General features: G+C 43.9%; 1 protein-coding gene across 6 annotated transcripts in view; it reads right to left on the bottom strand.

Annotated features, from left to right (window-relative positions):
- RIPOR1 (RHO family interacting cell polarization regulator 1) overlaps positions 1-27,523 on the bottom strand; it is a 350,808-nt gene that overhangs the window by 83,714 nt on the left and 239,571 nt on the right. For 5 of the 6 annotated variants that reach the window (XM_033941973.1, XM_033941972.1, XM_033941975.1 and 2 more), the window contains 5 exons: positions 26,464-26,507; positions 25,889-26,014; positions 23,462-23,610; positions 14,903-15,035; positions 440-502 (listed from right to left, as the gene is read on the bottom strand). In XM_033941973.1, coding sequence (XP_033797864.1) covers positions 440-502; positions 14,903-15,035; positions 23,462-23,610; positions 25,889-26,014; positions 26,464-26,507 — 515 coding nt within the window. The remainder of the gene's footprint in view (positions 1-439; positions 503-14,902; positions 15,036-23,461; positions 23,611-25,888; positions 26,015-26,463; positions 26,508-27,523) is intronic. The other variant, XM_033941974.1, reaches the window with a different exon arrangement.

Raw genomic sequence — 27,523 nt, 5'->3', positions numbered from 1 at the left:
AAATCAGTATGTCTTATCCACTAGAGAAAGTTATATCCTAGCACATAAGGTAGAGCTCCTGTTTCAACATGTTTTAAGTGCAGACATGCAAACATATCTTCACCTAGTGTGTCAAGCCCCAAACTGTTTTAAAAGAAAGGTGTGAGCTATTTCAAGATATTAATAAATGTATCACTTCAAAAATTACATACATTGACTTTAGAACCATGTACGGATTATGGCAATATCCTTGGAAAGAAATAGAAATCCAGTGCAGAAATCCCAGAGACATACACAATAGGTGGTGAGATACTGATAGTACCAACCAAGAGAGACACCTTGGGGTGATCATGCCCGACGATCAAGGTGACAGTTACCAAAGAAGGACACTAAGATGCAGAGCAAAAGGCATAACTAGCAAACCTCACCTACACAGGAAGTCCTAGTCTGGAAAGCATACCTCTGAAAGGATATAGACAGGCTGGAGATGGTTCAGAGAAGGGCGACCAAAAAGGTGTAAGGTCTGCACAAAAAGCCATATGAAATGAAACTTAAGATCATAAAAACAAAGATACTTACCTGTAGCAGGTATTCTCCGAGGACAGCAGACCTATAGTCTCACATGTAGGTGACATCATCCATGGAACCCAGTGACGACACTGCCAAGAGTACTATCACTTTAAATCTCTGGAGGCAGTTCCCCCACTGCGTATGTGCAGGTGCTTCCTGCTCAACATTGATATGTAGGACCCTCTGTACATTTGTGGTCTATTACTAATAAACCTATATTATATACAGCAATTGGGTTGTAGTTGCGAGGTCATATTCTGAAAAGGTTAGCAGCACCTTTTCAGTAGTCAGCAGTTTTTGATGCTGAAGGGGCTGAAATGGAAGACCTCAAGTTAAATTGGAAGGAACCATCTCACCACTGTAGAGAGTGACGAAGCGCCAGAGTCACCTGAATACAGGCAGATAGGGGTCCCATGGCTTGTGACCACTAGGGGGAGAGAACCCACTGAGATATTCTAAAGTGGAGGCATGTAAATGGAGTCTCGTACTGTGGATGCCATGTGACTCAGAAGGCATAGCATATGATGGGAAGTGCACCTCAGTGTGGCTATAGTTTGACACAGGTGAATGAGATGGTCAAATCTCTGCTGAGTAGAAATGCTCAACCATGGATGGCATTCAACTGTACTCTGATGCACTCCAAGGTCGGACAGCTGAAGATGAGACTTTGGACAATTTATGGCAAACCCTAGAAACTCTAGAAGACGAACAGTTGAGTTGATCAGATCTGATCACAATCTGAGCTGCTTGTGATGACCTTTGATCAACCAGTTGTCTAGGTAGGAGGAAACATGAAATCCCCACCTGCAAAGGGTTACTGAAACTACCACTAAACAGTTTGTGAAAACACGAAGAGTAGAGGTGAGACCAAATGGCAAGACTTTGTATTAGAAGGGCTGAGACCCTATTGAAAACAAAGATACTTTCTATGGTCAGGTAGGATGAAGATGCAAGTATACACCTCTTTGAAGGTCTAGAGAGCAAAGCCAATCTCCCTTCTCTAGCAGAGGAGAAAGGTTCCCAGACTTCATCAGGTACCTGTTTATACCTCGGAGGTCAAGAATAGGCCAAATTCTTCCAGTCTTCTTTGGTATTAGGAAATATTTTGAGTAGAACCCTCAACCTCTCTTGAAGTGGAATGAGTTCTATTGTGTTTTGCTGGAGAAGGGTTGAGAATACCTGGTGAAGGAGGGTCTTCTAGAGGGAGTTGAAAAGAGATTCTTTTGGTGGATGGCCAGGAGATTTAGTGAACCAATATAGGGCATACCCCTGAGAAATGACTCAAAATACCCACTGGTCTGTGGTGATGAGAGACCAGTGTTGATGGAAAAGTAGTAACCTGCTCCTGATAGGAAGCGTTGGGTGGTAGAGGAAAGGTGATGTTGGCTATGCTTTCTAGGAAAGAGTTAAAAGGACACTGCTGTTTTGACTGAGACTAAGCCTGTGATTTCTGAGGCTTTTGCTGCTTTGAACGAAGACATTGGTTAGTACACCCAGACATTGATGCTGGTTGGTTAAAGACACTTGGTATTATAGTAATATGAGCACCTAGGAGGAGCTAAATATTAGAGACTGACATGAGGATGAGTACTCATGGTTAACTGAGAGGCACGGACAGAACCCGCAAGGCAGGGCAGGGATAGGGACAGGGCCCACAGGGACAGGGACAAACTGTCTCCTTGTCATTCTTTAACTTGAGACTAGTATCAATATGTAAAAACTAACACATCTTACACAATTGCCAATTGAATTCAATGATTAAGCAAAAACTGCAGAAGCTGCTTTTGGATTTAAATGAACTACTGTTAAATGACATCATGTGTGTTTTGTCTTCCTTTCATGTGGCAACAAGAGTTGTCTGCTGATCAGATTCCTACCATCTGCAACGTCCTTCCATCATGTAACAAGCTGTTCAAGCATCATGGAGCATTTCTAACATTTAATAGACACTTATTTTCTTGTTCATCAACTGCACCGTGTAGGTTGTCTTCTACATCCATGTCTGAAAAACAATCCAATTATCTTCTTAGATGATGTAGAAACACAGGCAACTGAATCTCTGGGAAGGCTATACCAAAACCAGATCAAAACTGAAAGCTCTATGTGTGATTTAATTGTACAAAATATTGTCCTTAGGACGGGAGCAGGACTCGCAGGGGTGGAGACTGTGGGAAAAGGGACAAGGACAGAGACTGCGGGAAGACTGGGCAGGATCAAACTTTGCCCCTGTGTCATTTTCTACTGAATGTCTTCTATAAGAAGATGTCAGTGGCTTAGACAAGGTTGTAGTGGTGTCTGCATATTTTTAAAATTAGGCCAGCCATCTTTTCCACCTTGTCTCCAAATAAATTAAATTGCCTTTACAAGGAATATCACAAAGGTGTTCTTGAACTGAGTTCTCAAGATCAGACACCCTGAGCCAAGACAAGCAGCACAATGTGCTTCCAGAGGGTGTGGTAAGACAGAGTACAGTATTGAGTTTCAAGAAAGGATTACTAGATGTTTTCCTGAAGGAAAAGGGGAATTGAAGGGTATAGAGGATTAATATGCAGGTCCTGGACCTGATGGGCCGCCGCATGAGCGGACTGCTGGGCATGATGGACCTCTGGTCTGACCCAGCAGAGGCACTGCTTATGTTCTTATCACTGCTACTGCAGATGTTTGAGAAGAGACATCAAAAGCATCAAAGGTCTCTCTAGCAAGAAACTTTCTGGTAGTAAACAAGTTTTGACAAACTTGTTGGAAGTCTAAGTTTGTCTTGAGGAAGAAATTCCTCAAAAGATGGCAGCTGTTTTAATTAAAGATTTTTAAATAAATGGTTATATAGAACTGGTAATCCATGATCCTATTTGTAAGCATGTCAAAAGGCATCAAAAGTTCAGGCCTCCTTTCATGGAGGAGCGAAAGTGAACTGTGTGAGTATTTTAGAGCCAATTCAAAAACTAGGGAATTATGTTGTAGCTGTGTCCCATCAAAATCTGGACACTTCTGAATTCTGTACATAATCATCAATTTTTTTAAGGAGTTACCTGAACAAATAGGGAGTTTCCCAGTTTTTCAAGAGATCATTTTTCATGACTAAATGCAAAGGCACTGTTATACATGCCCTTGGATAAAATTCATAGTCGAGGAGCTCAAAAAGATCAGAGCAAGGCTCTTCTCTTCTATCTCCATTTCAAAAGGTATGGCCTGTGCCATCTGTTGTACATAACCAGTGAATATACTTTCTGACAGAGACTTACACTTTAGAGGGGAGAAGAAGGATCAGAAGGTATATCATAGGACTTTCTGCATAAACATATAGCAGATTCTGGTCAGAATGATTTGAGAAATCAGAATCAGACTACTCCATAACTTCTAGGTGAATGTGAACGTGTATTAAGAGAAGCATCAACTCTGTTTAGAAAAGTGTCAAAGTCGGGGTCGATCCCAAGTAATAACTTCTCTGCTAATGAAGATGCATGAATCAAATGGGTTCATGCCGACCCTGAGGCTCAACAATGCTTGGAGGTGCATGATTGTTTCCTGGATCGACATACTCCAATGTATTCTCAGGCTGGGCTGAGGCAGGCATAATAGCCTTTAAAACCTTTGAAGACTGCAACTGCAGTAACCCTGAAAGATATTGTCTGAGCATAGTCCAGATCTCCTGGAAAGTCAGTACAAGTACAAGATTCTTTATCTGAAATTCCAAAAACCGAAACGCTTCAAAACCAAAAATTTGACGCAAACATGAAGTAGTCAATTTCCCCCGACATGACACACTGAAACCAATGCAGGTGTGTGCATTTCCCTGTTTTCTGTGCAATTCAAGTCGGAGGGCTGGAAAAATGGCATAGAGTTGCAGATTTCACTCAGGATGGCAGTGAGAAGCAGAAAAAGTGTTTCTCTGTCAATAGTACAGAAAGTTGAGGTATTGAAGAAGTTTGATCATGGTGTATCTGTACAGTCCTATAGTTTGGAACATGTTTATGTTTGAAGTGTTTAATGTTTGCTTTATTTTGAAATAATGTTTGGTGGCAATTTTATGGTCTTATGGTCTGTTTTTTTCTGATATAATATTACCAAATATAAGACAATTTAATCATACATTTATAATGCATGTAACCATTGGGCAGACTGGATGGACCATTCAGGTCTATCTGCCATCATTTACTATCTAATATAATAAAATGGTAAGCCGCGCATGCGCACTAAAAAAAACATGTTCCCTGATCTGTCACGAAAAAACAATTGCACATGTGCGGCCCCGGCGGCGGCTTTCAAATTAAAAAAAAAATTTCCATAGCTGCGGCGGCCTTCCTCATCCCCGGCTCCTCTCTCGAACTGGACGGTCCCCGCGTCTGCCTACCCTTCCCCCCAACACAGCGCATTTCCCCCCCCCCCAACGAATCAATAAATCAAGCCGAGCCGCCCTCCACAACAGACCAGAGGAGTTCTTTGCCGCTCACCCCCCTTCTCTTGCCGCTGACCCGAATACCTACCCGGTGATTCAAGAAGCCTGTGCAGCAGTCTTCACACGCTGCTTCAGGCCCTTCTACTGCCCTGATTTGCTCTGCCGCGTCTCTGATGATGTCATCAGAGACGCGGCAGAGCAAATAAGCGCAGTAGAAGGACCCGAAGCAGCGTGTGAAGACTGCTGCACAGGCTGCTTGAATTGCCGACTTACAAGGGAAGGGAAGGGGGGGGCGGCGCAAGGACTCTATCTGAGTAATTAAAAAACTCTGGACAGGGGGAGCAGGAAGAAGTGATGATGGACAGGGGGGAAAAAGGAGGGGAGGCCTATTGTTGGACAGGGGGAGCAGGAAGAGGTGCAGATGGACAGGGGGGGAAATTAAGGGAGACCTGCTGATGGACAGGGGGGGAAATGAAAGGAGGCCTAATGCTGGATAGGGGGAGCAGGAAGAGTGCTGATGGACAGGGGGGAGGTAAAACAAAGGGAGAAGGGCTGCTGCTGGATAAGGGGAGCAATGAAGAGGTGGTGGTGGACAGGGGGGAAAAATGAAGGGAGGCCTACTGCTGGACAGGGGAGCAGGAAGAGATGCTGATGGACAGGGGGAAAAAATAAAGGGAGGCCTACTGCTGTACAGGGGGAGCAGGAAGAGGTGATGATGGACAGGGGGGAAAAAGGAAGGGATACCTATTGTTGGACAGGGGGAGAAGGAAGAGGTACTGATGGACAGGGGGGAGGTAAAACAAAGGGAGAAGGGCTGCTTCTGGATAAGGGGAGCAGTGAAGGGGTGGTCGTGGACACAGGGGAGGTAAAAAGAAGGGAGAATGGACAGGAAAAAGTGGCTAAGGAGACAGAGAGAGAAAGAAATAAAGACAGACACACACACACATATATTCTAGCCCGAGGGAGGAAAATGCTGCACAGGGAAGTAGGGAGGGGGAAATGCTGATGCACAAGGAAATGGAGGGGAAGGGAATGCTGATATGGCTACTGTACAGGAAAGTGGACAAGGGGAGATAAATGCTGCATAGGGGGCAGAAAGTGAGACAAATAGAAAGAAAGACAAATAATAGGAGGGAGGGAGACAGAAATAAAAGAAGAAAGACACAAGGGCAGGGAGTGAGACAGAAAGAAAGACAGACATACATATATTCTAGCACCCGTTAATGTAACGGGCTTAAAGACTAGTGTTATATAATATGTTACCATTCCAAAATCCAAAACCTGAAATATACCTGGTCCCAATGATTTTGGATAAAAGATCTTGTACCTGTACTTGAAGAGATATCAGCATGGAAGCAGTCTGCTGTACTGGTTGCCTGGACAAGGAGACCTCATTTTCAAGGTACGCCTGAGACACTATTTGCACCAATACTTGCTATGTGTCGAAGATGCCATGCCTACAAGGGGAAGAATGTTTGTGCTTCTTAGCTTTCTTACATGAAGCATTCCTCGATGCATGAGGCATGGACAAAGAGGTTGGAGTCCTGATAATAAAGTGAGCTTGATGCTTAACACAGTTAAGCTTCATATGGCTAAAAAAACTCCACTTATGTGTCTTCACTATATCAAAAACAGTGATGAAAAAATGAGGCACAATAGCAGCCCCCCAAAAAACATCTCACATCCAGCACGCCAAAATCTCACATACAAACATTGTGTGAAAAAAAGATTGCAGTCCAGAGGCCTGGTGTTCCTGGCGCGATGTCTGTGCAGGCTGTGCATCGGAACCAGAAACTTCTGCCATGCTCAATATGGATGTTAATGCAGATCCAAAAGGTTTATCACACTGGATTCTGTGGGCTTTTAGTGATCTCTTTTGCATACACAGAGGTCCCAATACTCAAGACCCAGATACTGAATATAGCAATTATGGGGGTTGGCGCCTGAAATGGTCCTATTGCATCTAGCACATTTTTAAAAAACACTCGGCACCTTCTAACACAGAGGGAAAAACAGCTATGGGCTCAATGGCCCGGGGAGCTCAAGTAAAAGATAATCCTGAAATTATTGATGCTCCTTGGGCACAGAAGAGACTCAAAATGGCCCAAAGGCCAAAAAAGTAAAAGCTTTTCAAATTGGACAAAACTCAAGAGAAATGAAGAAAACAAAAAAAATAAAGAATTATGAAGAAAATAAATGAAAAAAGTACTTGGAAGGCACAAAATATCAAAAGTTGGATGCACTGAAGTCTGAAAACAGTTTCTCAGCTCTGCAAAAAACTAGAGACTGAGGGACCCTCAGGTCAACATCAGGCAGGAAGGTACCTGCACATGCATGATAGGGGTACTGCCTCAAAAGATTTAAAGTGATAGTACACATGGGAGAATATAATGCCTGCTTGTTCTCGGAGATATCCATATACACTCTAGAACAGGGATGAGTCCCCCACCCAGTCAGGTTTTCAAGATTTTCACAATGAACATGCAAGATATTGATTTGCATGCAATGAATGCAATACATGCACATTAACTGCATGTATTGCATTTTGTGACAACCTGAGTTGTGGCCCTCAAGACTATAATTGCCCACCTCTGTTCTGGAGAACTACAGACACAGAGATACACAAGAGAAGGGGTAGTATGCTTTGGTCCTCAAAAGTTGGTCAGGTTTTCAAGACATTCACACTAATTATTCATGAGATACAGCTGCATGCACTGCCTCTACTGTAAGCAAACACATCCTTATTCACCATCGATGTGAATATCTCAAAATCTTGATCACTCTGTAGCACTTGAGGATTGGAGCTGCCTAACCTGCATTAGAAGCAGACATTCAGAAATCTCAAAAAAGTATAATTCACATGCAAGAAGAAAACCAATTCAGAGGAATGAAAACACTAGCAGTCATGGTAAGAACTCTGGCGAGGAAGGTTAGATTCCAGAACAGCATCAGAAAACATTACTTTACTGAAAGGAAGGAAGAGGGGGAAAAAACAGTAATGGGGGTTAAAAAGATCAAAAGGATAAGAGCAGCAGATCCTTGACTCCACAAAGTGAAGTAAAAGCTCAAGATTAACTATGGGTATGCAGTTCCACCAGGGATGGACCCAACACAAAGGTTTGTCAGTCTAATCATTGGGACACACCAAGCTAATCTCTGGCTTTCAATATATTTACAATGAATATGCTTGAGACAGATTTTCAAGCAGTGCATGCAAATTTATCTCAAACATATTTATTGAGGGTATTTGGAAAACTGTGTGTCCTGAGGATGGAATTGAGAACCCATGGTCTAATAGTATCTATCACCATTTACCTCAAAATGCACCCTAAATCGAACATTCAAGGGTCTTATGGGACACTGCAAGGCCACCCACACATCACACATACACCCAGTCTGCGTGTCAAAGCAGCTCCTGATTGGTAAGACCTGACTTAGTGCAGGAAGAGGCGGTCGGAGCATACAGCAAGCAATTTCCTGCACTCGCCGGCGCTCTGGCTGCTCTCTCCTGCCTCTCCTTGTTGGCAATTCGCGATCGTAAAATACCGCAAATAACCGGGACCATGAACCACTGACCGCGAACAACCGGGGGAACACTATATATTTTCCCTCTAGCAACATGGCTGGTCAATCACGTTTCACTCCTACAGCTGTGAGTAGTTTCCACAGCAACGTTTCACAAGGAAACATACTGCACTTAACCAGAACGTTGGCTCTGCACTAAACACTTACATGCTGTGCTGTTTTATGGGTTTTCTTCTGTGCCTGTGATTCAGAGCACAAGTTCTGCTAAGCAAGAAACAGCCTATTTGGGAAAAGAATCTGCTTTGCAAGAGTGTAAGATGAAAAGTGAAGCAATGTAATTTACCTTCATACTATTCTATCTAGTTTGTTGTGAGCTGCTTTTCACTATCTGGCCAAGGATTGGTACTGCTCATTTTGAATAATATCTGAGATAAATTGCAAGCCTAGATCGTATGAACTGACTGCTCTGGTGAAGAGGACTGTGTCATAATTTATTGCTAAAGTCCAGAGGCAGGGGACTGCGTTTAGCCATTACTGACAAGCTTGAAAATTTTGATTTTTATTTTTGCTCTGTATGAGAACTATTATTTCATAGTATGATTATTTTCCGATGCTGCAAAGCTGAAGCCTGTGCTAAGAGCTTCATTTGGCCAGCAGCTGAAATAAAGCTGGTGGAATTTGCCATCTCTGACTGAGAGTCATTTTTGCACTAGCAAGCCATCTACATGTAATGACCCTATTAGGCTGTTAGTTAACTATCCAAGACCTGAGGGGTCCCTTAATTGAAAGGGATACGACGTGGGCTCGCTGTGCAAATCAGGGGCATGGGTGTGACAAGAGGCTCCCAATTTAGGGACCTCTCTGGCAGCAGAGAACACAGACACTGAAGGCAGTAGCCAAGGGGCAGCTTGCTTGGCCAACTTGCATTAACAGTCCGGGAGAGCTCAGAGACTGTTCCCTTGGGAGCAAAGTTCACTCCAGGTTTTATCCACAGAGAGCTTGAGCGTAGGCTGAGTGGCCCCAGGGTATTTTTTTTTTTTTTAAATCAGGATCGGGTGCCGAGTATGTTTCCTTACCTCAACTTTTTTTTTTTTTTTTAATTTCTTTATTTATAAAGTTTTCACATAACATCACAAGCATAAATCTTGCTACAGAAAAATCAGGGAAGAAAAGCAATTAAGCAATAAGGGAGAAAACACAACCTCCCTACAAGAAAAAAAACTACACCCTTTCTTATACCACTACATAGAGAGAGAGTCAACTTTTCAAATTGAAGAAAGTAAAGATAATAATTTTTAAAGAAAAGGCCTAATACGAAGGCAGCTGCTAATACACTTCCCTCTCCATATTTGCGGTTTCCGTATCTACGGATTCGATTATTCGCAGTTTTTAAATAAAAAATGCTTTTTCATTTTTCGGGCTATTTTAAGCCCTGTAAGCCCCCCCCTTAAGCCTTACCTGATGATCTAGCAGGTTTTTTGGGCAGGAACGATCTTCCCACGCTTCTGCCCCGTGCCAATCGCTCACAGGAAATGGCTCGAGAGACTACGGGAGCGCAAGGCAGCCATTTCCTGTGAGCGATCTGCACGGGGCAGGAGCGTGAGAGGATCACCACCAGGTAAGGCTTAAGGGGGGCTTTCAAGGCTTAAAATAGCGGTGGTTAGGGGCAGAACCGGCCTGAATATTATTCACGTTTTTTTAATATTTGCAGGCCGGCTTTGCCCCTAACCACTGCAAATATGGAGAGGGAAATGTAATAATTAAAAATACTTCATAGTCAGTCCTTGATGATTTTCTTCACATCCAGGAATTCCTTAAGATGTTCCAGGGAACAAAAGGTATATTTAATTCCTAAGTACTTTACCAAGCATTTACAGGGGTATGCTAAGAAGAACGTAGCACCCGATTTGATTGTATCTTGTAAAGAAAGAAAATCCTTCCTTCGCTCTTGAGTTGTTTTGGGGACGTTGGGATGAATCCAAACTTTTTGATCTCCAAATAGTTTTTGAACATACTTAAATCATGTTAATATCCTGCTCGAAAACAAAAGATACTACAAGAGTAGTTCTTTCCATTTCAACTGTAATTGTTTGTTCTAATAGAGCAGTTATATTTCCAAGATCCATCTGTTTGGCATTTCCCATCTTTTCAGAGGAAACCTTTTTACTTGGCAAGTAATATATCCTGTTAATTGGAGGAATATTATTTGAGGGAATAGTTAAATTTTCAATAAGATACCTCTTAAAAAGATCAATAGGCATAGTACCTAAAATGACAGGAAAATTCAAGTGATGAAGGTTTAACCTGCGGTTAAAGTTCTCTATCTATTCCAATTTTCTATGAATGGAAATACTATCCTTAATTGTTGCCAACTTAAACTGATGTAAATTTTGTATATCCTCCTGAGTTTGCCTGGCTTGGTCAGAGAAATCTTTTTTCATCAAATCTACTGACTCAGTGAAAGTGTCTAGTTGAGAACAAATCTTTGATACCTCTTGAGTAGATTTTACTGAAGAAATTTCCAACCATTGAAGGAGCAGCCAGATGTCTTGCAACGAAGCCTCCATGGGAGCAGGTAATCCTCCTGCTCTCTCAGCTGGACTTTCCAGCACAACTGCCTCAGCCACTGTGCCCCTGCTAGGAGACCCTGTACATGTCCTTCAGGGTTCACAGATCTCCTGCTCCAGTGTGCCGGTAGTGGTTGGACACAAGGGCTCGAAAGGAACTGGAGGAGTCAAAGATATTTCCATTCCCGATGGGGAGAAAGACTCTCCAATACCACTCCCAGAGCCGAGTCCACCTCTCTGGAATTTCAAGACCACGAAGACTCTGAATCCTGGAGAATGGGCTCTGTCTCAAGAAATGTTCAACAGCATTGTCAGTCAGTAGAGGCGCCCAACATTTGACCTCATGACGTCAGTGACCAAGAATTCAGTTGAAGATTCAAGTCAAGAAGCGCTGGTATGGACACCCTGGTGCAGCTGTGGCCACAGGAAGGGCTTATATATGTGTTCCCACCATGGCCCATAATAGGCCGAATCCTGTAAAGAATAATGTTGCATTCAGGGCTGGTAGTTCTCGTCGCATCAGACTGGCCGAGGCATCTGTAGTATGCAGATCTGGTTGTCTATAGAAGGACTAGGGTCTCAGACTAGCTTGTCATCTGGGGTTACTCTCACAAGACCCAATCGCCTTGTAGAGGAGCCAGAGTGCTTTGGTCTTACAGCATGGCTCTTAAGCATGCAGCCTTAGTGTGCAAAGGTTATTAGGAAGTGGTGGTAGTCACTCTTCTGAAGTCCAAAAAGCAGTCAACTTTGGCAGCCTATGCAAAGGCCTGGAGATGTTTCCAGGGTTGGTGTGCCCAGAAGAGTGAGGACCTGGTCACAGCACCAACGTCGCTGGTTCTAACTTTCCTTCAAGAAAGGCTTAAGAATTGAGGGAGCCAGCTGCTAGTCCTGATACAAATAGTGGATCTCTCATGCTTCAGATCCCAGTCTAACAGAAGGACATTGGCCTCTCTCCCAGATGTTTCCAGGTACATTGGACAGATTGTGATCCCATCAGGACAGACAGGAAAAAATGCTCAAGTACCTGAATAAATTCATGTAAACCGTTTTGAGCTCCATTGGGAGAATGGTATAGAAAATTGAATGCAAAAATAAATGTTTCCAGATTTTTAAAGGGAGCATTATGTCTGTATCCTCCAGTACATCAACAGTTTTCCAACGAGGAGTTTTAATCTTGCTCTGCAGGCTCTCACTAGAGCTCCTTATAAGCCCTTGGAGGCGGCGTCACTGATAGACCTGACAGTTAAAACAGCACTTTTAGTGGTGGTCACATCAGCACATCGGTTGTCTGAGCTACAGGCTTTATCCTGCAGAGAACCTTTTCTCAGAGTCTCAGAGACAGGGGTTTCACCCAGAACAGTCCCCTCTTTCTTGCCAAAAGTAGTCTCCAGTTTCTATGTCAACCAGGAAGTACGGCTGCTGGCTTTCATGCCCTCGGGGGACCAAGAAAAGTGACAAAGCTCTGAAATTGCTGGATGTTCAGAGTGTTGCTTGGTTATCTGGAAGTGACAAATTGAGTTTCCTCTTTGTGCTAGTAGGTACCAGCCACTGAGGCCGGCTGGTTGGCTTCAAAAGTGACCATTTCTAGATGGATTCATACAGACATTTCTTCAGTTTACATTGGCAGTGGAATGTAATTGCCAGTAGCCATAAAGGCCCATTCCACTAGGAACGTAGTTTCCTCAAGGGCCAAGTCCAGTGTAGTTTCCCCTGAAAAATTTGTAGAGCGGCCAAATGGTCTTACCTCCATTCACAAAGTTTTATAGGGTGGATGTAGCAGCAAAACTGAATACCATGTTCGGATCTCCTGTACTTTCAGAAGGCTCATCTGTCCCACCCTAGATCTAGGGGACTGCTCTGATATGTCCTAAGTGTTCTATTGCACTAGAAGGAAAAGTTAGGTACTTACCTTGATAATCTTCTTTGTAGTAAACAGGCACATCATTCTGGAAGCCCACCCTGTCAGATGTTCATAACCTACTTGCCATCTCAGACATGTCTATATAACCGGATACCTTGTTTCTTTTCTCTGTCCAGTACAGTCAAGGTTAGGGGAAACCACTACTATTGTGAAGAGACCATGGACTATCTTTTAGAACTTCAATACTGTTAGTACAGGTTGCTCTCAGGAAGGTGGCCTTTTCATTCCACCACATTATAGGGTTAAATGTATAGATGCTTCATGATTATTTTGTGTTATATGTTGTGATATGAGCAGAACAAACTTGTTTCTTGGGGAGATAGCCTATATCCCTCCCTGTTATGTTTTCTCCTCTAGGGATGACCATCTGCTTTGATACAAACTTGAGGAATTACAGAACAGACCAGAGGGAGGGATGGGAGGCAGAGCAGAAAAATGTAAACGAGGCTTTCTACATAGGATCTTGCAATCAGAGATACATAACGCAAGTGTTCCAGAATGATGTGCCTATTTACTAGACAGAATATTATCAAGGTACCTAATCTTTCCTTTCACTATCACCTATTGCAAGGCTGCTGCCAGATATTGGGCCACTTCCATAGAACATTAGCTCACGATTACAGAGATGCAGAGAGGTGTCATTACTATAAGAACAATCTCAAGACAGTCTCTCAACAACAGTTCCTTGAACAGTAATCAAGGCCCAGGGGTGTTTCCTTGATGCAGATGGTGGTGCATGCAGGGCCATAATTACCTACAGTATGTATGGCCTTACAGGACACAGGGAAAGCTAGGTGCCAAAATTATGCACTGTCCATTTGCCTCTCTTGCCGGTGCAGCATAAGTGGGCGAGGCTTTAGAGCATGGGGCATGTGGCACAGGACATGTTTCTGGCTTGCGATAAAGCGATAAAAATTAACAAGGGATTTCTTGTGTGTAGATGAAGGGGAGCAGCAGCTGCTAATTACAGGTACACAGACTGCCGAGTGCTCAAGCTTAGAGGTTCCTCTATATAACAAAAATCTCCCCTCTCCAATATACTTACCTCTGCATAGAGCATACAATTCACTCATGGCACATCACATTCCAAAAAAAATCCCTTTAAAATTCCAGAGCATGACATAGTTCCTGTGACTAATCATCATAAGAGAGCTACATACCCCTATAAGTACAGGAAGTGTGGCGTAGTGGTTAGCACTACAGCCTACTCCCTGTGACCCTGGGCAAGTCACTTAATGCTCCACTGTCCTAGGTACATTAGATAAGATTGTGAGCCCACTGGGACAGACAAGAAAAATGCTCAAAATACCTTTATGTAAACTGCTTTGAGTGTGGTTGTAAAACTACAAAAAAGGCAGTATACAAGTCCCAAGCCCTTTCCCCTTTACATAATCCAGTATTGGGATTTCTAGAAAGACTTAACTGACAAAAACTATTCTGGCCTTTTCTTACGATCATCACTAGAGGGTGAGCTAACAATGGTTAAACATGTAGTTGCTCTTCAGCCTAGCCGACAATATAGTACAATATAATTCATCTTAATATGTCCGCAAGTTTCACCACCAAGTACTGTGACTCAGCTGCATCTGACTGGTCAGGGATGGCCTAAATTTCATTTTATGAGCAAGGTTCTTACATAAAAGGTGTATTCTGGGAGTGAGAGGCTCAGACCTACTTTAGGAGAAAGTCTACAACCCTTTCTTGATGGCATGCTCTAGAACAGCATTTCTCAACTCAGTCCTGGAGTACCCCCACTTGCCCAGTCAGGTTTTCAGGCTATCCACAATGAATATGAATAAACTTGATTTGCAACACTGCTTCCATTATATGCACATTTCTTTCATGCATATTCATTGTGAATATCCTGAAAACCTGACTGGCAAGGGGGTACACCAGGACCGAGTTCAGAAACACTGCTCTATGATATGAGAATCCAGTACTTACATAGAAGGCCTGTTCTCGAAGGGAGGGAGTGTCAGGTGGGCTTTGGTTGTATGTAGAAAGTCTTTTGTTCACGCTTGAAGATTTGTTGACAGTGCTGGCAGCAGAGGGCGGCTGATCATCTTTATCAAAAGGACTGCAAGAGGAAAAACAAAAATTTAACCACTGATTGTAGTGGAAGAAGGCAATCAGATTTGACTCTGACACACAAACCTGTACAAGGGGGTGCTGAAAAGTTCTCAACCCAGCCACGAATGATGTGAATATGATTCAATCAACGATCTGAAACAATATCAAAACAGAATTTCATTTCTGCAAATTGGCACTTAATGAATAATACACCACTCTTTTCAGCTACAGTGGCAAAATAATGCTCGGAACTTAGGAAGTTGGTTGTTGGACTGAGAACTTTTCAGCACCCCTTCATAATTCTGCTTCCCCCCCCTCAAGGAAACCAGACCTAATCTGGAAATCCATGAATTCAGAGATAATTCAGGACTGAAATTAGCCTGTCCTGTGAAAAAGGGGACCAATAGCAACTTGAGAAAGCAGGTGAGAAGCATGGGATTGCTCCTCTCTGTCACAGATTGGTCCGAGTTCAGTAGCTGTAATACCTCGAGAACCACTTGACACCACTAGACCTCTCCACTTCTCCCAGACACACTGCAGGCAACAGCTTCTTAAATGCTAGAAAAAAACAGCTTTCACATCAGCCCAGTGAGCTGCAGTATCCAAAGCATTCCACTGTTAAGCACTCTTTATTAAAACTGCTGTAATAAAACCAGGAGCAGTATATATCACAATTCAGTGACCTCATAATACTTCAGTAAGCATCATACAGAAAAAGTTGGTGGAACACACTCTGCCCCTCTGTGCCTTCAGAGTACAGCATATGATAGTAGATCTAATGGAAGATCTGTTAGTCCCTGGAGGTTTCCATACGATAGGTGTTCAATCCCAACCTTCAATCCGGGAGTTGCAGAAATCCAACACTTTTCTGAGTACATGCTCCACCCCCTTAACTGGATATGTTTGCTAGCTCTCAGGCTAAGTCCCAAAGCCAAGTCACATACCTGAACAAATCCATGGGGCCCAGCAACATAAACAATTGCTCTGCAAAACATGAACAAGTAATAAACAGGCACATAGGCAACTCAGAAAAAACATTTAGGAACAATGTAGAACTAATCTGTTGTGTGCAACAAGCACCCCAAGAAAGGTCTCCGGTAATGTGCATACTCACAGAACTCCCCACAGGATCTGTCAACTGGCTGGAAAGTATTCAAGCCTGTAAGGAGAATCATCAAGGCAGAAAGAAGCAGGCTATTCCAAACAACTGAGTGTACACAGAGAATCCTACAGGGACTAACAGAAAGAAGATTATCGAAGGTATAAACTTAATCTTCCAATCTGTTACGTCCCTTCCAGATTCCATATGCTAGATGATGTACCAAAGCAATGGTAACATCTAGGGAGGGACAAAAGAGCCTGCCCTCAAAACCGAGGTCTCAAAAAGTCACATCAGAACGAGCCACCACATCCACTTGGTAAAACCAGGTAAAAGCATGAAGAGAGGACCAAGTAGCCACCCTGCAAAATTCATCAGGATGAATCAAGCTAGACTCCACCCATGACACTGCCACACTTCCAGTCAAGTGGGCGTTAAGCGAAATTGGCGGCTGCTTGCCATAAGCGATGTACGTCGCGGAAATAGCTTTTCGAATCCATCGAGTGATCAAAGCCTTGGCCGTCAGCTGACCATGGTGAGGCACAGCAGTCTGGACAAATAGGCAATTAGACAGTCGGAAATCATTAGTCCTCTCCAAACAGTGGAGCAAGATTCAACTGACAGTCAATTTGCGAAAGATCTGATCCTTTCGCTCCGAGCCTGTGGAAAGAAAAGCAGACAAGTGAACTTCCTGATTGATAGAAAGGAAGGAATGTACAGTACGGAGAAAACTCCCACGTCTGGAATATGGATAAATGACACCCTGCACAAAAGAGCCTGGAGCATCAAAAAATGCCATGCTGAGACAATGGCTACCAGAAAGACAGTCTTGACTGTCAGATCCAGAAGAGAAGCATCCTTCAGTGGTTTGAATGGGTCTTTCCAAGGCCCTGTAGAACGATGTTAAGATTCCACGAAGGGAAAAGAAGATGCAAGGGGTCACAAACGAAGTGCCCCTTCCAGAAACCTGGACACAGCTGGATGAGCAGTAAGTGAATTAGCACCTCTGTGCGCTCTAAAACATGAAGGTCTGCAACCTGAACTTTAAGGGAGGCCACTGCTAAACTGCCCGCCTGAAAAATACCCAGGACCACCGAAAAGAGAGCCCTGTAGGAAAGCCTTCTAGGCTTTGGCATAAGATGCCATAGTAGAGGGCTTCATCGAGCGCAAAAAAGTTGAAATAACTACATCCGAAAAGCCACGCTTCATCTGAGAAGATACTGATGAAGAGAGGTTCTCCATGGCACTGGCCCCTGACTGAAAAGATGCTGATGAAGAGGGAGTCAGAGTTTCTAGCCCCACGGAAGACGAACAAGATCCGCATACCATGGGCAATGAGGCCAGTCTGAAGCTACTAGAATCACCAAGAAGAATGCGTTGCTATCCAGCAGAGGACCCGAACAACCAGGGTTCATGGAGGAGCCATCATACAGGAGCTCGTGAGCTGACCAGGGCCGAACCAAAGCATTCAGCACTAGCTTCCTTCCTGTTCGTCGAATGAAAAAGCACCTGGCCTTTTGTGTTCTCTACAGAAGCCAATAAATCCATCTGGGGCTGACTCCAGCACTGTACGATCATTCAAAATGCCCCTGTGAGAGGGACCATGTTCCTGGGTCCAGGATCTATTGGCTGAGGAAGTCTGCCAGAACATTGTTGACGGAACATTGTTGACGGAAGATGTGCTTACGCCCAGCAGAACCAAATGCGAGCCTCCTTGCCCAGAGAGAGCTTCCTGTGTCCCGTTGATGATGTATGTACGTCACCACTGTGGTGTCATCTGAGAAACTCGCACTGCTGTTCCTTTAATTGCACGAAGATCCAGATGATTGATGATTGATCAACCAACATTTTGAATGAGGAGTCCACTGTCCCTGAATAGAGCAGTCCCTGCAGTAAGCCCCCAACCAAACAGGCTGGCATCTGTCATAAGAGTCATCCACTTAGAAATCCGAAGAGCCAGCCCTGGCAAAGAGCCTCCCCCTGAAGCCACCAGCTCGAGCTGCTGCTAACTAGCACCATCCAGGGGAGCGGCATCTGAAGGGGAAAACGCTGCGAAGACCACCAAAAGAGGAGAGACTTGTAAAGGGCGCATGGGCACTCTGGCTCAGGGGACTGCCTCCAAGGAGGCAGCCAGAGACCCCAGAGCCTGCGGATAATGCCAGGCTGAGGAAGCTGGATGTTCCAGGAGAATCCTGTCTGGAGATGAAGAGAAGGCCCAGATACTCCAGGAACTGGGAGGACGTCAAGCGGCTCTTTCTGAACTTGTCAACACCTGCAGCAGAGACACCACCGTCTCCACCGCACTTTCGCACTCCTGATGAGACAAAGCCCAGATCAACCAGTTGTCCAAGGAAAGATGGACTTGGACCCCCTGCGGGCGGAAAGCCGCCACAACTACTATCACCTTGGTGAAAGTGTGGGATGCCATTGCGAGGTCAAAGGGCAACGCTGCTAACTAGAAATGTTGTTACAGAACATGGAAATGCAGAAACTGGCAATGCTCTAGGAAAATTGAAATAGGGAGGTAAGACTCTGTGAGATCCAAGGACGCCAGAAATAATAATAATAACAACTATTTTTATATACCGCCACGCCACAACAGCTCTAAGCAGTTCACAAAAGAGGCAACTGACAATCAGCGAAATACAAGCAATAGAGAAATACAAAAGATTATGAAGTAACAAATTTATCAGAGATAAGTCTTTACTAATTTTCTGATGAAGTGATAGGAGAAGGCTTTTGAGATGGTTTCACTTAGACAGGCATTCATTTTGCCTACTTGAAATGAGAATGTTCTATCCAAGAATCTCTTATAACGGCAAGATTTGAATGTGGGGTAGGCAAATAAGAAAGAACTGCAGGTGGACTTGATGGTATTAGTCAGTTCAAAATTAGAGTAAAGGTAGATAGGAGCCGAACCAGTTAAGGTTTTAAAGCAAATACAGGCGAATCTGAACATAACTCTTGCCCTCCCACTGGCAGCCATTGTAATTGTTTATAATAACGGCTGACATGGTAGTTTTTCTTCAGGCCAAAAAACAAACGGACAGCTGAATTCACCGTGCGCTCTGTTTCCATGTGGAAAAGAGGAATCAGCAAGAAGCGATTGACCGACTTTAGATCCAGAAAGAGTCTCCAATCATCCAAGCCTTTCTGTGGCACAATGAAGTATAAGGAGTATCTGCCTAAGTCTGATTCATGTTCTGGAACAGGTTCCAGCGCCCCGATTTCTATGAGGCGTTGCAGAGTATCACAAACTCTGGACTCCGTTCTGGTCAGCTTGCTGGAGACCAGAAACAAATCCAGAGGTGGACAAAGGAGGTTTAACTTGTGCCCCTCCCGAATGATGGCCAGCACCCACTGATCCGAAGAAAGTCGAGTCCACTCCTGATAAAACTGAGAAGTTGGACTCCAATATAAGGAAGCCTCGCCTGACTCCTGGCATCATTGGGGCTTGTTAGGAACAGCTACTGTATAGGAACCTGAGGCTTGAGGACATCTGGAATTGGAACTCTTGTAATGGGGGCATATCCCTGGGAATGTCTCTGGGAGGAAGAGCCTGTGATTTCTGACGACACCTGCAGGAGCAACAAAGAGCACTACAATCCTCTCCCGATGTCCGGTGAAACTTGTTCACATGGAGAGTCTTAGGGCGGCACTCGGCAACACCTGTGTAGAGGTAATCCAGACCTGAACCAAAAAGAAGCTGGCCCGTGAAAGGATGTCCACTTAAGGAGGCCCTTGAGGCAGCATCCCCAGCCCAAAAATGGATCCAAAGAGTCTGGCGCGCAGACACTGCATAAGCAGAGAATGTATGAAGGACTCGAATGAGATCATAAAGGGCATCTGATACATAATCCACACTAACCATCACCAGTGGAGGACAGGCATGCACCTCCATAGGATGCACTATGCAGACCAGAATGACAGGCATGCGCCATAAAGGAAGCAGCCGCAGCCGCTTGGATACCTAAAGATGCCACTAGAAAAAAAAAATGTTTTAAACATAATATCCACCCTGCGAGCCTGAAAGTCCATAACCCTCACTCCCCCATCACTAGGGAGGACTGTGCGCTGGATAACTTGCACCAGGGTGTAATCTACCTCAGGCTATTCAAAAACCTGCAGAAAATCAGGACTCGGGGGATAAAGCTTAGACATAGCATTAGAAGGTTAGAAAGAGCTAAAACCAGACCAAGGAGTGTGGACGAGATGGAAAAAAAGGCATAGGAGAACGGTCCATGACCGAAGCCTGGAAGTGGAAGGTGAAGAATCAAAATGGAGCTCTTTCAGAACAGTAGCAGTAAAGACTGACAAAGGCCTGCTTAAAAATCTGCGACAGAAGGGTTAATACCCAAATCCAGATGCTCAGGGCAGTAGAGGTGGCCAGTCTCAGCAAGGGTAACAGCTGGATCCAATATAGAAGCAGTGTCAGGAGACGGAAGAGTCATGATATCTGCATGGCAACTACTGCAATCGAGGCCTGCCACAGCCAGACAAGAGGGCTCCCAAACAGGAAGCTCCGCCACAGGCACAAAAGACTGAGAAAGATCAGACGCGCCCGCCAGCTGTGTCAAACGAGTGGGGTCTGAAGAATATGCCTGTCAGAGAAGCCAAATAAAATCTGGTGCAAAGGCCCACCCCACAACCATGGCAGGGTTCTGCTGAGGTACATGTGCCAAGCCAAAAGAGTCCCCAGACTCAGAACGCAAGCGTTTTGTGCCAGACACCAGGACAGCCTCTGGGTGAGATTTTCTACTGAAGGCACGGACCCAGGCCGATTCCCCAGCTCGAGTACTTGGAAGAAGTGAAGTCCGAAGCTCCCGCCCCCCAGTGCGCTACGGCACATGGTGCACGGTTGCTGATCCAGTGCAGCAATCATGTCCACATTCAACAGATTAGGGGCTGAGGAGTCCATCCCAAATGATTTTTAATCAAATTGAGGGGTTTTGCAGTAGAAATAAAACTTAGAAAAAAAAGATTGTTTAAATTCAAGATAGCCGCTGTCGGCAAATTCGCATCAAAAACAGCAAAAATAAACAAAACCCGAAAATAAAAAATAGTGATTTGGAGTCTGGGGAGGTGGGGGACCCAAACCCTACCCTCAGAAACTGCGAAAAATGACTAAACAATCCAGAAGCCACCCTCGAAGTTCCCACAGGAAATAATGGAGGGTACTCGCAGTTCTGCAGTGCCATGCCTGTCAGCAATTTTAAACAGCAGGTGAATGGAGGAAATTATTTTTCTGCCTCAAACTTCTCAAAATGACCAGAGTGGAATATCTTCAGACTGCCAACTAAGCAGACACAGACTACGACTTCTGCCCCCAAAGATCCTCGCCACGCGGTCGGGGGCAGGAAAGGCAGCCTGCGCCTTGAAACCCAGGTGGGTTTCACTCCAGACTCATACAGCCTGCGCTTGAAACCCATGGCAAGGTCAGCGGGCAAGCAAGGAATGGTGGCACATCCAACAAAGTTTCTCTGTGAAGCAGCAGTCTGGAACTGTGGGACTGCGTCCTTTCCTCCAACAGGGGACCACTGGGAAGGGATCTCAAGGCACTGAAGCCACTGAGAAAATGAATTTTACATGAAAAAATAAGAAATAAAAGCAGAGCAACCGAAGAATTCTATATGGATTGCTTGCAGAAATTGTAACTGGATATGTTTGCTGGCTCTCAGGCTAAGTAGGTGGAGCATGTGCTCAGAAAGTGTTGGATTTCTGCAACTCTCGGACTGTGGGTGGGATTGAACATGTGGAGGGCATAATCAAAAGGAACGTCTAAATCCGTTTTCGTCAAAGTTGCAAGTCGTCCAAAGTAAAAAAAAAACAGCCTAGGACACATTTTAAAAAAAATAAAATCAATAAAAAATACGTCCAAATTTTTTTCCGTTTCGAAAATCATCTAAGTATACATCCTGTCGATCTGATCGTCCAAGTCGCTAAATCGTCTATCTTTATACCACATTTTCATCCAACTTTTCATCCAAGTCAAAAACACCTAGAACAAGCCCTGTTGAACGTGGGAGGGGTCTGCAAAGTGATGGACTGAACACCCAGACATAGCACCTAAATAGTGGGGTACCTTACAGGGCACTGCTGTGAACTTCACAAAAAGGGTGCCATGTCTTCATCTCACTACAGCTCCCTTTTAGGTCATGGTGAGCCCCCCAAACCACCTCCAGAATCCCCTAGACCCACTTATTCACCACCCCAATAGCCCTTATGGCTGCAGGAGCCACTTATATGCCAGTACAAAAGAGTTTTGGGGGTGTATAGGGGAGTGCACATGTTTCAATATCAATGCAGTGATTACAGGGGCTTATGGGCATGGGTCCTCCTCTCCATGGGTCCTTAACCCACCTCCAAGATGGCTTAAGACTCCTCTGTGCAGCACGACTAGGCTTTCCTATGCCAGGCTGTCAGGTGATGATGTTCTGGAAGCACAATTTTCAAGTTGTGATTAATATTTTTATTGGGGGGGGGGGTCGGTAATCACTGGGGTAGTGTGTGAGGGTCTGTACTATGTGTTTGCAGTGCTTTTCTGGTCACTTTAGGTGGGCTTTTGTGACTTAGACCATGTTTATATATGCAGTACGACTAAGTCTAAGCCTGCCCACATCCCACCCAAATCCTGCCCTTGACACTCCTCCTGACATGCCCCGTTTAGCTATGGTCATTCAGCGGCACTATGAAGGCCTATGTCATTTGTAAACATGTCCAAAACCCGTTTCAATTATCGGCACTTGAACGTCTTTCGTTTATGATCGTCCAAGTGACGACTTAGCCTGGTTTTTGGACATTTTTCTCTTTTGATTATGAGCCCCCTAGCGTATGGAATCCAGAAGGGATGTAACAGAAGGCTGTTTTCGGAAATTAATTAAGACCACTCTGTTCGATAAGTTTATTACTTAGTGAGTTTTATTATTGAAATTCTATTTTATAAATATTTGTATTTTTTACTGTATTATTGTATTTCGCTGATTGTCCAGCTCTTTTTAGTGTAAACCACCTAGAACTTTTGGTTATGGCGGTATAAAAGAATAAAGTTATTATTTTGTGCTGTGCTCAGAAAAGTGTTGGATTTCTGCAACTCTCGGATTGCGGGTTGGGATTGAACACCTAGCATATGGAATCCAGAAGGGATGTAACAGAAGGCTAGGCTTGTGCCTTCTGTGCTGCTCATTCACTTTTCTCAAGGCTCCGGTGCATCATACTCTACCAATTCCTGCCTCTGGGATAGACTGACTGCTGTATCAGCAAGAGGCAGCCCTTCCTTACAGGTACATTTAACACCCCAAATCCTGCAGTGCAAACAGAGCTCTATCATCACTCACTTCCAGTTCACCTCCAGGCTGAGTTTGATGGTTCCCAAATCATTAATATCCACAGCAACCACCTGAGGCAAGGCAGCAAACAGGTCCTTGGTCTCACAGGAGACACTGCCCACTACCACGTGGTTGGCTAGGCTCTTCAGTTCGGTCACCTGCAGAGAAGCAGCAGCAGGAGAGTAAGAAAGGATTCAGACCTCAACAAAGCATCCGGACTACAAGCAAAGCTCTTTTTTAAGTTTGAGGGTTCAGTCCTGCAACTGACTAATTTTTTTGTGACCTTTAGCAAATCACATCTAGGTACCTCAGTTTCTAGAGCTGGTTGTTGATGTCTACACTAAACAAGTCTGGCTTTCAGGTTCTATCAATACATACAAATTAATCTGGTTCACAGAAGGAAGGTAAGTAAACGGGAACAATGAATATTCACCATGGATATCCTGAAACACAGACACTTTTTTTTGAGGTTTATAAACATTAGGTTAAAAGAATCATTCATCGCCTTAAAAGAAAGTGTCATGTGTTTGCATGAAGACAGACATTTCAGTACCCTGCTGTAATATCTTCTTGAAGGCTTCTAAAAGGCTGTATCCCAAATAGAAGCCAGCAAAGCAGCCATTGTATATCAGTTTTGCCTCATAAATTAACTTATTTATCTGTTTTGCATCAAGCGCACATACCACTTGTTTTGCTTTCAGGCAACATAGTCCTATATTTAATTTACAAGAGAAGAAAGCACTCATCTTAATCCAGGTAAACTTCTCCAATGCCAAGGACACATCAGCAAAGCACACATGAAAACCTGGATGACAAACAACAAACTACAGCTGAACACCTCCAAGACTGAACTCTTATGGATCAGGAAAAAAGTACCAAATACACACATGGGAGTCCACCTCACTAACAGCAGCAGATCAGGTACGCAGCCTTGGAGTAATATTGGACAGCCACCTGTCCCTGTCCACCCACATCTCTCAGGTAGTTTCCACCTCCTTCTACTACCTCCACCAAATGAGAAGGATCAAACCCTACATCTCCAAACCAGACCTAACCCAACTCCTCTACAGCTATGTTCTCTCCAGGATGAATTACTGCAACTCCTTATTTCACGGAGTTGCCAAAAAGGATCTTAAACGCCTCTAGCGAGTCCAGAATGCAGCAGTCCGCCTCCTACACAACCTCAACTACCATGACCCATCTCCCCAGCCCTCCACGCAGAGCACTGGTTGCCAATCAACAAACGCTGCGCATTCAAGGCCCTTGTAATATCACATGAAAGAATCTACGCCACCACCCCAACCTACATAGGATCCAAGCTACTTCTGTACACACCCACACATCTCCTCTGCTCTGAAACAGAGAAGCACCTGTGCATTCCCCCAGGAAGGTCTCTCCTGTCAGAAACTGCCCACAAACACTCCTACAGCCACTTCATCCCTCAACTCTGAAACCAACTACCCCTGCAAATCAAGTTACAGAACTCATTGATGACCTTCCGGAAATCAATAAAGATCCTTCTCTTCAACTAAACTCCAACTGCATTCAATCCCTATCCCCCTCCACTCAAGCGGACCAGAAGTCACTGCCCTTCTATGCTTGGTTTCTAGACACTACATTGTCAACTTTTCTAACCGATGTGGTTCCCTTAAATACCCCTACCAAACTGTCCTCTATTCCCTGCTCTTCTAAACTTATGCTAAGCTGCTATATGGTCATTGTACTGTCCAAATGCATTCTGCTGTGAATGCTGGCTTGTAACCCGTTCTGAGTTATTGGGAGGACGGGACAGAAATCCAAATTTAATTAATTAATTAATTAAGGTGACCAATATTATAAGGAGATACTTAAGTGAGAAGTTCATAATGGTGCTTATGCATCTTTATACAAGGTAGAACCAGTCCCAGCAGCTTGCAAATGCCCAGGCACAAATATCCACCTGCCCCCAGTAAAGATGTAAAGTAAAGGTAAGCCAAAGGGGTAATTTTTTTTCACTTAAAATCTGCATTAAATTTCAGAACAATAGATGGAAAACACCTTAGCGTTTATAACATATCCAAAAAAATTACCCAATAGATCACCTTAAGACAAGTGTTCAAGCAAATATAAGAAGTGATTACTTTAAGTAATATCCACCACCTCCCTCCCTTCCTTCACAGCTTCTTGCTGAATGCAATCAAACTGAACAAAGCCACACAATTTCACAAAAGCCCCTGTAAAATAGATTTTAAATGTGAAAAAAGCTTTATAAAAGTTATCCATTAAAGATGCTGTTCTGTTCTACATGGAATGCTACTTCCAATTTTGATCAGTCCATACGCATCAAGGACATGATTCATGTCTTTGGTCCTATAGCTTTCTATTCTCTTTCCCACTTTGCTCTTATCCTGCTGGAGGAATTCCACGCCCCCCATCCCATCCCCCGAGAGATTGTACCTTTATAGAAAGGAACTCCGTGATAAGAGGGAGGAACACCATCTCCTCGCTGTCCCACACCTGCTTGCTGTTCACCTCTATACGACCTTTCAGTTTCCAGCGCTGACGGCCATATTTCATGAAAATCTTTTGGGGGTGGATATGTTGGTGGAAGGTAAATGAAAAAGCAGAAGTGATACACCATTAATGCCAGATACATTAGCCCTGATCCTGAAGACTAGCACAAATTCCCCTTTCACTCTTCTCATTATCCCCTACACATTAAAATCTGAATATGACTTTTCTATTAGAATGTCATCTGGGAAAAACAAGGCTGCTAATGGCGATTTTGTAAAAACAAATTTTCCGTTGATAAGGATTGAGTTAGGCATCTAAATGTTGGGGACCCCTTTAAAGATTTCTCTCACTGTGCTGCAACAGGAAGATGAAACATTTTAATGAAAAGCAGAGTATGAGGGTTAGCCATGTTTTTTGATAGCATTTTCCAAGCCAGGGTATTTGTAATTTTTCTCCTTTTTCCCCTCCCCCCACCCCACATCAAATGGCTCCACCACCATCCTACATCTTTCACTTACCTCATATTGGTCACCAGCACAAAGCCTAGCAAAACCAGCAAGTCCTGAAAGAACCAGAAGCACAGAATCATTACATGCCAAAGGTGAAAGATTTGTTTGTGCTGAATAGGGTTACTAGATGTCCAGTTTTTCTCAGAAATATCCTCTTTTTGAGGGCTCCATCGGGCATCCTTGTGGCTTTTTTAGTATTCTGCTTTTGTCTGGATTTTGGCAACGGCAAGAAAAAAATACAAGCAGGCTCGATCTGCTGAAGCGCATGCTGTTACTGTTAAAACAGGAATTGACATCAGAGGGGGCAGAGGACAAGCATTGCCAACAGCGTGCACCTTAGCAAAGCGGTCCTGTGTTGGAAGCAGCAGCAGGAGAGAACAGAAACCAAGGAGTTAACATAGGAAGGAGAAAGGGGGTTGTGAGAACAACTGCAACCAAAGAGTAGAAAAAATGGGGAGACGCTGGATGGAAGGATGGTGAGAGAAAGGGGGGGGTTTCATACTAAATGAAATGATGGGATGGAAAAAGGGTAGAGGAGAAATACTAGATGGTAGGATGGAGGTAGAGAGAAGGGGACATGCTTTTAAAAAAGTGGTCTCAAACTCACGGCCCGGGAGCCACATGCAGCCAGGTACTATTTTGAGGCCCTCAGAATGTTTATCATAATCACAAAAGTAAAATAAAACAGTTTCTTGATCATATGTTTCTTTAGCTATAAATTACAATATTATTATTAAGACTTAGCCAAAAGGAAAGATTTATAAAGAGTTTTATCTCATTCAAAATTGTCATTTCTTTAATAAGACATTAACTATTTTTTTCTGAGGCCCTCCAATTACGTACAAATCCAAAATGTGGCCCTGCAAAGGGTTTGAGTTTAAGACCATTGTGCTAAAAGGAAGGATGGAAAAAGAAAAAGGGGACGCTGAATGAAAGGATGGAGAGAGATTTGTTAATTGATAGATTTTTTTGGACCCCAGTTCATTTGCAAAAATTAAGACAGTTCTAAATTTAATAGATGCTGGCATTATCATCTTGATATAGGGACTTTGGATCATCTGTTATTCTA

The sequence above is a fragment of the Geotrypetes seraphini genome, chromosome 4 (genome assembly GCF_902459505.1).
Source record: "Geotrypetes seraphini chromosome 4, aGeoSer1.1, whole genome shotgun sequence".
Taxonomy (NCBI): Eukaryota; Metazoa; Chordata; class Amphibia; order Gymnophiona; family Dermophiidae; genus Geotrypetes; species Geotrypetes seraphini.
The sequence above is the reverse complement of the archived record's forward strand: the minus strand, read 5'-3'. Positions and strand labels throughout refer to the sequence as shown.